This window comes from Penaeus chinensis, chromosome 19 (genome assembly GCF_019202785.1).
Source record: "Penaeus chinensis breed Huanghai No. 1 chromosome 19, ASM1920278v2, whole genome shotgun sequence".
NCBI lineage: Eukaryota > Metazoa > Arthropoda > Malacostraca > Decapoda > Penaeidae > Penaeus > Penaeus chinensis.
In genome coordinates this window covers 9,956,721-9,967,479 of record NC_061837.1, presented here as the reverse complement: position 1 = coordinate 9,967,479, position 10,759 = coordinate 9,956,721, and the positions used below count along the sequence as shown (strand labels likewise).

The 10,759-nt window shown below is 41.3% G+C and overlaps 1 protein-coding gene across 1 annotated transcript; it reads right to left on the bottom strand.

Annotated features, from left to right (window-relative positions):
• Positions 1–2,479: 2,479 nt before the first annotated feature.
• LOC125035379 (alpha-(1,3)-fucosyltransferase C-like) lies at positions 2,480–10,372 on the bottom strand. Its single transcript, XM_047627737.1, has 6 exons — positions 10,238–10,372; positions 7,540–7,984; positions 7,208–7,351; positions 6,741–7,041; positions 6,151–6,307; positions 2,480–4,307 (listed from the first exon to the last, which is right to left on the bottom strand). Exons 2-6 carry the CDS (start codon positions 7,972–7,974, stop codon positions 3,857–3,859), a joined length of 1,488 nt encoding a protein of 495 aa, XP_047483693.1. The 5' UTR covers positions 7,975–7,984; positions 10,238–10,372; the 3' UTR covers positions 2,480–3,856.
• Positions 10,373–10,759: the final 387 nt, after the last annotated feature.

The following is a 10,759-nucleotide window of genomic DNA, read 5'->3' as shown; positions in this document are numbered from 1 at the left end:
AAGATTATGGGCATGTAAAATGAGCAACGTCTTACAAAATCAGAACTGGCATGAAGTGTGGCCCCGGAAATTTGACTTGATATGAAAGACGGTGCGTTCTTGCCAAAACTGGAAGGAGAAATGCCACCATAAAAATATATCTTAAGCCAATTAACGACTCTTGAAGTTTCTTAACCTGGTTCGTCACCTTCTTTTAGGGTTTCCACGGCTTGGACGCAGATACCTTAACCGCATTAAGGAAAACTTCATTACAACGATTTCTTGTTCCATACGCCTTAGTAAAATCGTAAGCTAGGAAGGGAATTAGATTGCTTTCGAATATCGGGTTTAGGCTTCTCTTCGGGTTTGATTCTCCTGTCTTCTAATTATGAAACTCCTGTAGAAATGTGAGCTAAATGCAATTACAAACGAGTAATGATTTTTAGCTTCTTGATAAAATGTGAGCTTCATTCTCAACAGAACCACATAAGATCAGTGTAACGCTTTTTATGTGGAATCTACTGCCGTTTGAAGCTGTCTGTATTTTATTATCATTATTGTTACTACTAATTATACTACTGATACTAATACTTGTTATTATTATTATTGTTCATATTATTGTTGTTGTTGTTTTTGATATTGCTATCATTACCGTTATCAATGTTACAAGGAGAAAATCCTTGGAATCAATATGTTTAGAATTGATATTTTTCGTCAAGATTTCATGACACTGCACCTTCCTCGCTTCACATTTGACGATAGCATGTACGAATTCTTAGAATTTAATTTTGTATGGATGTATGATTGCTGGGTAACATTCACAATAAGAAAATACGGCTGAGGGAAAAGTGCATTGCATTTAAGGCTTAAAATATCAAGCTACGTCTTATCTGTCATTTGTATTCCTCCCAGCTCTTTGGAAGTTACCTAGAATGTTCTTTCATTCCTAAAGCTTTCCATGGCATAATTATTGTCAGTAAATATAACTTATTTACGTTTTTATTCGCTTGACTGAAATACAGTTTTCAGGGGCTCCTTTTTTTCGACACATCCTTCATTCCCTTAAATGATCCTAAAAGAAAAGGGCTCATTGTAACATGTTGTGAAAGGTTATATATAAAAAAAATTTATAATTCTCCGTGTGACAACATACGTCTCTCATGTAAACATTCCAGAAAAAAAGTTCATCTCCTTAACCGGTAAAGAGTATCGATATTTACATAGCCAGTAGTACGGAAATGTAGCTTTAGTGGAAGCCCAGTGTAAAGTTGACCTCAGTGTTGCATTATATGGGTATGCATCATGGGTAAAACCTTCGTCATCATTCAATAGGTTAGGGGCACTTTTTTCTTCTTTTATGTAGAATACCATGTATGTTCATTCTAATCATATTATTTGTAGGGGATTTTTTTTCAACTAATTTCAAACCACTTACGCCGTTCGTTTCATCAGGGTAGAACTGTTTCCTTTTCCACAAAATCACCAAATATTCATTCTTCTGCACAGCCACGTATGTCCACACTTTTTTCACACAATAGTAGAGATAACTACCATTAAAGTTTTCCCCAAAAGTAGCTTCCATCATCTTTTTTATACTCCTATTTCCTAAACATTTTCTCTCTTCTCTATTCATCTTCCTATCTGGTTTTGTTTGTTGTTGTTGTTTTTGTTTTGTTTTTGTTTTTTGTATACTCTTTCGGTGTTGCCTCAAGTTTGTCTTGTGAAGTTTAAATTCAAACAACTTTAGTCAGAGTAATGCATAAGAGTGGGAGAGGGGAAGGACAGAGAAAGCAAGGGAATAAGAGAGAGAGAGGGAGAGAGAGAGAGAGAGAGAGAGAGAGAGAGAGAGAGAGAGAGAGAGAGAGAGAGAGAGAGAGAGAGTAAGGGAAGATAGGGTGAGAGAGAAGGGAGGGAGGGAGGTGGGGAGAAAGGAATAGAGAGAAGGCAGGGTGGGAGAAAAGAGAATGAGAGAGAGAGAGGAGGGAAGGAGGAGAGAGGTGGTGAAAGAGGGTGTGAGACAGAGAGAAAGTAAAGAGAGACAGACAGACAGACAGAGAGGCAGCCAGACATACAGAAAAAAGAGAAGAAATAAAAAAAAGTTGGTGAGAGAGAATAGTGGGAGGGGGGGAGAGAGAGGTGGAGAAAGGAGGGAGGGAGAGGGGAAGAGAAAGGGTAAGAAAGAAAAAAAAGAGAGAGAGAGAGAAAGAGAGAGAGAGAGAGAGAGAGAGAGAGAGAGAGAGAGAGAGAGAGAGAGAGAGAGAGAGAGAGAGAGAGAGAGAGAGAGAAAGAGAGAGAGGGAGAAAGACAGAGTGAGAGTGAGTGAGAGAGAGAGAGAGAGAGAGAGAGAGAGAGAGAGAGAGAGAGAGAGAGAGAGAGAGAGAGAGAGAGAGAGAGAGAGAAAGAGAGAGAGAGCACAAACGAGAGTGAGGAAGGAAGAGAGCGAAAAACAGAAAAAATGAAAATAAATCGATAAAGAAGGGAAAGTAAATAAGAACCACAATACAGACGAACATGAATTACTTATTAACGAAGAATATATCAATCATACCAAGACCTGTATCTCTGTTCTCTACAGAATTGTTCATCAAAAATACATAACCCAATACACTTGAAAGACAAAATCCAGGTGTTATGCGCACAGTATTACAAGCTGCGAGTATTTTCCAGTGAATGACGTGGTTATTGAGTGTGTTCAAATACATAAGACAATTTGTAGTCAAGTTATAGTTAAAGATAATGAAAGAAGTGTAATGAAGCAAAGTGTTAGAGTGATGAATTAGAATCCTTGAAGATTGTTACTTTTATTACAGGGAAATGACGATGGAGATGATAACGTCCTTTGGGCCAAGACGCTGAAATGTTAAAAGAAAACACATTTTGATATTGGTAATTTAAACCTTGATTAAGCATGTCAATGTAGTTGTACGAATTTTGTTGTGTCTCTTTGTTTATGGAATCACTTTTGTTATGTATATCAGTTAGGAATTCATAGTAATTTACTATTCTCTGTGATATATAATAAGGTTGTGGGTTGTATACACCTCCAATACTCTTTATACGTGTAGATATCCATTGAATTGGTTACTTGGGTAGTCCATACATACTACATCCAAAACTATATATTGGCAAATCATTTACAACGCCAAGCAATTAAAATATAATATGTACTTAAAATACTATACAACTAACACGTACACACAAGGCACACGAAAAGGTGCAAGCACAAAGGCATCTTGTACACTCCTTTGGTTTCATCTCTCATAATGAGTGTGCTGTAATCACAAAAAATAAGTATCTAAGGTATACACAGAATAAGGGTTACCGCCATTACCGCAAATGATTTCGAAAGCGACGCTAGAGCCTTGATTTCGACGTTGACTGGCGTTAGTAATCAATGTTTAAATGTATAACATGATCTGATAGTTTAAACAATATTGCAATACAAGTAATAGATTTGCAAAATTTAACTGAAGTGCCGACGTTGTTATGGTTTATAAATAAGTTATCACATCTTAATCCGAAGTCAAGGATCTATCATCATATTCGCATGACTTGCGGTGACAGTGGTGGTAACAATTCACAGAAGTGTTATAGTAACCCAAAATAAAGAAAAACAGCGATAAAACCAACTTTGTCATTTTTTCTCGGTCTTTCTAGCAACTGAAATCTTCACCAGCTTCCTTCTAAACATCCCCAATCTTGTTACAGTTCACTCAGCCTTTAACTGCAGTGTCCTGTGCTTGCTTGAGTTCGCTATTTCCTGTTCAGACATTCTTTTACAGCGAAAAAAAGATCGACGACAAGTGGAATTCGGTTGATCGGTAACTGTTATACATATAAGGAAAAATATAAGGACGGAAGAACAGGGTTGAGCAGATCATAAGAGCGTGGTTGGCACCGCGGGGTTGTGGCACCGCCCCACATCTCGCCACCAGTCAGGGATGTTCCTCAGGGTCGACACTTCATCGTCATTGTGTATCTTGAGGCAGAGCTCGCACAGGGACGGCCTCAGGGTGGCCCTCCAGAAGGCGCGCCAGAGGTGGAACCTGGCGTAGTCTCGAGGGGAGGCCTGCAGCTGCCGCAGAAGGAGCGCCAGTTCCCGCGGCTGGTACTCGCGGGCGTTGATGTAGGAGTTGGGCGGCAGGAAGTGGGAGTAGTTGGCGCCCCCGAGCACCACGGGCACCAGGCCGTGCACCAGCGGCTTCCACAGCTTCTCGGTCACGTAGGCGTCGCACACGGAGTTCTCGAAGGCCAGGTAGAACAGGAACTTCCGGGCCAGGACGTCCTGCCAGCAGCGGTCCTTGCGGTGGGACTCCCGCCGGCCGCAACTGCAGGGGGGGGGGGGGGGGGGGGGGAGGTTACTTGGCTTTGCCTTGGCAGTTCAAGATGTGGCATATTGTCTTCTTTAAAATATGCGAAAATAAGAAATACTGTAAGTATATACATGCATACATGCTTACGTAGGTACACATACATATACATACAAAGATTAAAACAAAGGTACATACATGTATGCAGATATAAATTCATACACACACACACACACCCACACACACACACACACACACACACACACACACACACACACACACATACATACATACATACACACACATACATATATGTGTATGTGTGTGTGTGTAGGTCCATATACATTAGTACACCATAAAAAAAAAAATGAAGACTAGAGGTTGTTATTTTTATTGATATTTTTCCTTCACTTTCGTCACGGTACCGACGCATTGTTAATCATATGACGTCAGACCCCACTTCTGTCTAGTGTTTTTCAATTAAAATGAAGTGTCATTTTCATCTCTCTGTATTCATAAACAGAAAATAATGAACGAGGCTCCATTCCAATCACGAATCTAATAGATTGATAAATAAAGTGAATTGAAATAAGATGAAATACAATACAATACAATTAAAGGACATGGAACGTAATAAAGTAAAACAAGGTAAAACAAAACAAAAAGAAAAAAATAAATTATAATATAACTAAATTAAATAAATAAAAGTAATTAATTCAAAATCATTAAAAGAATAAACGATCAATAGGAGAAAATCTGAATATTAGTACAACTGCATAACGTTCGCGAAGTGAAAGCGACACAACGTGACAGGAACGAGAGATATAACGGCGTAAAACAAATAAAACAAAAAAACAAAAACAAAAAAAACGCCGGAATGCAATGCAATAAAAGTCATATACATCCAGCTGCTCCTGCCATTGTTTAATTCATTTTTGCCGTGTTGCAAAATGGAAAATGCATGCTTGACAGTGCTGACGTGTCGTATATTTTTTTCAAAGTTGATGGGACGATGAAATTGGGTAAATTGTTTGGACAAATTAGACATTCTGATAAGATTTTGTAGGTTGATGGTATGTTAACTTTTTAGCGCGTCGGTATTCGGTATTTTGATTTTACGAAGCATAATCTGCTTGTATTTGGCCCTACGGTTGTTCCATAATCATATATTCTCCATTAAGAAAAAATATTTGAATTATGTTGCTTTGCCAGTTTGCATTTAATCTACTTATTGTGTGTGTGTGAACAACAGTTTAAATTATTTATGGTCTGTCGTATAAAGATGAGACAAACATTCCCTCATATATCAATTATCAAGTTTTTCCTTTCTTTTCTTTTTCTTTTTTTGAGTGACTCAAAATGGTGTATGTTTGATCATCGGCGAGGTATTCACCATGTCTTTTGTGCGTTTATTTCGACTTCCTAAAGCTTTTCACAATGTTATGGCCATCCTGTGGTCATGAAGCACACCAATTTAATTATCTTGACATCACTCTTAATTAATTATACATAGACAATACTCGCTATCGGTTACTGATATTGTCTCGTCTCTGTGAACAAAATGCAGTCCAAATATTTTAATTAAAAGAATAAATATGTTTTTGTGTGATACTGAAGACTATTACAGACTCTACTAAATAAATGCTATGGATAGTGACTTGCGTATAATATCAAAATGACACGCTATACCTTGCTATAACCTGTCATAATCTTGGCAGAACGCTAGATTTTTAAGAAACACGAATTAATACTCATTTTAAGACAAGATAACATACATTTTTAGACTACCATCATCAAGGCCTTAGATACAGGTCTTAGTTATAACACAACTTTAACTGAAACAAGTTTATGACACGTTTACCTGAGCGTACCGCAGGCACCGTAGACATGGACGTGCACATGTTCTTGCAGCTGCCTCACGTAGTCCTCCCTGCGTGAACGAGTCTGGCAGTGGGACGACATCCATGCTACTAAATTCGGCCGCAACAGGAACTCGGACCAGTCCTTCCCCGCGTCTTCTGTGGGGGGAAGTTGTTAAAGTTTACCTGCATGGCTTTTCTTGTCTGATGCTCTAACTAGTTTCTGACAGATCGTGCTGCAGATTCGGTAATGAATAGTTTGAGTCATTGCCGATATCCTTAAGACTTTGTAACATTATTTGGCGGAGTTTTCGGTGTGGTGTTTTAGACCTTTTTTACAGTATAAGGACCTGTTATATTAACATAAAAGTCTACAGAGGAAATGGAAGCTAAAATATGTTATGAACGCCAGTGACAGTTAATCGTTCACTCATTTACGGTTTGCAGAACACCGACGATTTTTCTAGCTTGTGTTCATTCTAATAAAAACAGTTTTTCGCAGAAGGCAGATTCAGCTAACGCTAATACGTAGGTACACTAAACAAAACACACGCACTTTCCCTTCTTGCAGATTACGAGACCACCTGCTTACCTGTGGCCCAGTCCACGTAGGGGACCCATGACGGGCCCATGATTTCCTCGAAGCCCTCACTGCCATGTAGGGCGTTCATATAAGCCTCGTAGAAGGGGCTCTCCGTCTCGAGCAATGCAGGCCTCAGGGACGTCAACAGGAAACCCCTGCGTGTCTTGGCAGAGGTGGAAAGGCCATCTTGAGACAGCGTGGCATTTTCTCTGGGTATGAGGGCGCCGTAGGGTTCCATGATGTTTGAGGCTGGATGGTATGTCATGGTCCAGTTGAAGAGGTTATCCAGGCGATGCCCAGTTGCGTTCACCTGCTAGGAAGGGACGTGAGTTAGGAGCATGTCACAAAACAGAGAAAGAAGTACTGTTCCATTCATAAAGCGTGAACACATATACACACACTTGTATTTACACAACCACACACAATTACATATGCACATACGTACATCCATACGGTAAAGATAAAGAAAAACACACACTCTTTGCTGTGCTCCTTAACAAGCCAGGATCTCCCGTAGTATGGAGTGGGACGTCTGACGTAGGTGCCTCCACGTGAACCCAGACCCACCGCTGACTCGGAGATCGACTGTACGGGAGGTCGGACATCTTCACCTCTGCAGACTGTGAAGAGAGACATCACTAGAAGAAACTACTTATGAAAAGAAAGCTTTAATAGCTGTATTTGTGTGCCTCGCGAGGGTAATTATAGATACCAGATGATAATTAAGTTATAGTAGGAATCAGATCATGAATAGGTACCATCTGGACAATCTACCGAAATACGCACGTGAAGGGAAAAACACACTCACTAAAAATAGCACAGCTGCCGCCTCTTCCCTCTTCCTACGATCGTGGGTGAAGTAGCACCTTGTCTCCGGGCAGTGGGCGGCCTCCAAGTCAACGCCCCCGCCCATGCGCACCCACCACGCCTGGCTGAACCACGACGTCCAGAACAGCACTAATTTCCTGTCCTGACGTGACTCACGAGTCGAGTCGTAGCCGTTCATCAGGTCCCGGAACTTCCTCATGACGGTGGCGCTGAGGCGGCGCTTGCTCCTGACGTAGACGCCCTCCGGGAGGTCCTCGTAGTAGTCGTAGTTGATATCGTCGTTGATGTATTTATTAACGAACTCCTCGAGCATCTTGTGGAGGGCGGCCCAAACTCTCTGGTACAGCATCACGCTCGCCTGCCCCAGCACGCACAGCGCCAAGAGGCCGAACCACCAGACCAGCCGCTTCCTCATCGCGGGAGGCCTGGGGGGGAGCCCGGAAAAATCATCAGGTAAAATTTGGGTCCTTGACTGAGGCGGAGTGCTAATTAACCTCTGAGAACTAATTAACCGCCATTAATAACTTATTTGTGATATTTCTTTGATGTGGACATTGCTTGAGTTATAATAAACATGCGAGGTGTCAGACGGGATGACACGGACCTTGCGAATAAACGGCCGACGATCATATAGATGATGACACACACATACGAACAAATAAACTGCCACACATACGCATTCGAACACGGAGACACATACCCACACAAACAATCAAACAAAACAAATAACTACAGGCACATTCGACTGTACCTTAATTTACACTTTCTCTTCTACATTCATAATGGTAATTACATTTCCGACAACCAGAATTAGCCACAAAGGAAAAAGAGATGTTATGAAGAGGAAGCCTTTAATAATTCATGAAAGTATTTTTCGAGAATAGCTTCCTCCGCTGACGAAGACTTGGGTCAAGGGTTTGGGTACAGACCGAGAGGATTCTTTCAGCGAAATGATTTATTTACTGCAGCATCAATACGCCGGATCTCTCTCTCTCTCTCTCTCTCTCTCTTTCTCTCTCTCTCGTTCTCTCATCCTCTCGTTCTCTCGTTCTCTCTCTCTCGTTCTCTCATTCTCACTCTCTCTCTCTCTCTCTCTCTCTCTCTCTCTCTCTCTCTCTTTCTCTCTCTCTCTCTCTCTCTCTCTCTCTCTCTCTCTCTCTCTCTCTCTCTCTCTCTCTCTCTCTCTCTCTCTCTCATCTTTCTCTCTTTCCATTTTTCTAATCTTTTCTCTTTTCTTCAAATCTCTTCTCCTCTCTTATCTTTGCTCTCTCGTCTCTCTCTCTCTCTCTCTCTCTCTCTCTCTCTCTCTCTCTCTCTCTCTCTCTCTCTCTCTCTCTCTCTCTCTCTATCTCTCTCTCTCTATCTATCTCTCTCTCTCTCTCTCTCTCTCTCTCTCTCTCTCTCTCTCTCTCTCTCTCTCTCTCTCTCCTTTCTTTGCCCCCACCCTCTCTCTTTCTCTCATTTTCCTTTCTTCCCCATCTCCCGCTCTCTCATCTCTCTCACTCTTCCCTCTCTCTTTCCTCTTTTTCTTTCCCCTCTCTCCCTCTTTCCTCTTTCATCTATCTCCCCCTCTCTCCCATCCCTCTCTATTTTCTCTCTCTTTCCTTTTTTTCCCTTCTCTCTCTTCCTCTTCCCTCCCTCTCCTATTTCCCTCTTTCTTCCAGCTCTCTCTTCCTTCTTTTTCCCTCTCCTCTCCTCCCCTTTCAAGTTCTTTCCCCCGATCTGTCTCCCCCCCCCCCCCCTCAATCTTACTTTGTTCCTGCTTCCTAATGTATTCCATTCTTCCTCCATAACTTTCTATCTATTAATCAGTCTTGTTATGTATCTGTCTATCAATAACTTTATTTTGATCTATGTTTGTCGATTTCTCAACTTGTCAGTTTATGTGTCCGTGAGTCTACTTATCTTCTCATCAATATTTATATTTTTTTCTTATTTTCACAGTTCTCCTGGACCTTTCCCCCCCCCTCTCTCATCCCCTCCTTTCCCCTCTCTCCTACTCCCCCAGTTCTTTCTCTCTTTCTCTCCTATTTTAACCCAATCTCTTCATTTCTTTCTCTCGTCTGCTCTCTTCCAGTCTCTAGCCCTTCCGCCTCTCTCTCGCTAGCTCTCTCTCTCTCTTTCCCTCTCCCTCTCTCTCTCTTTCTCTCGCTCTCTTCCTCGGCACCTGCGCTTGGCCTCCCCTTCGCTCTCCCTCGGCTCCAACCCAGTCACTGCTTTACACAAACTCCAGTAGTGACGTCACAGTCATGTGATCAATAGGGGAAATTCTGGCATCTATTGCACAATTGGTCGTGGTCAAAAGGGGAAAAAGTTGATCTCAATGCATCGCTTCGGTAAGATAGAGTTGATAGCGAAACCAAGACGGATTAGTGTGTTTGATGATAAGCTGATAAGATGTATAGAGAGAAGGCACAGGCAGGCTATCATCTAGGCATACAGACACAAAGGCACGTGTAAGTAGATATAGAGGCTCTTTTATATAAAGCATGATACGTCGATTCAGATCTTTGAGTGTTAGCTCTATAAGGATACATAACAATGAATATAACTATAATAGTGAATTAACATATAACTATAAACAGACTTAAAATATATTTTTATACATATATATATAAGGGTCCAGGCAGATAAATTCATAACGGCAATATTTAAGAAAAACACGTATCGTTACATACCTCTCTCACTGCAGCTTACTCCCGGGGCTTAGCACACCTCACGGACGTGGCACTGTTTACAAACTGACTCGCCATAGCCTGGCACAGACTCCCCGACGCCGTCCTTCTCTGACTCACTGCAGCGAACACACTAATTCATCGCAGTCGCCTCACACTCATTCACACTGACGGGCCGTATCTCTCCAGAACGTCGCCTCGTCACTGCCACACTGCGGTGCAGCTCTCCACGTCACGCGCTTCGTGTATTGGCATTGCTGTTGTTGTTTTGACTAATTTATATTTATAATTTATTCATGATATTCTTTTCTTTTTGATCTGACTCAGTATATGCCTGTCTATCATTTTGGTATCATTCTGACTCAATATCTGATTCACTGATATTCATCCAGTGATTCACGTATAGCTTACATTCTCATTTACTCACACACATACCATAAGTAAGTCACCGACTCAGTATACCTCAGTGGAACGAAGCTTACTTATTTACGAACTATTCATTCATTCACTGGTCAAATCATATTC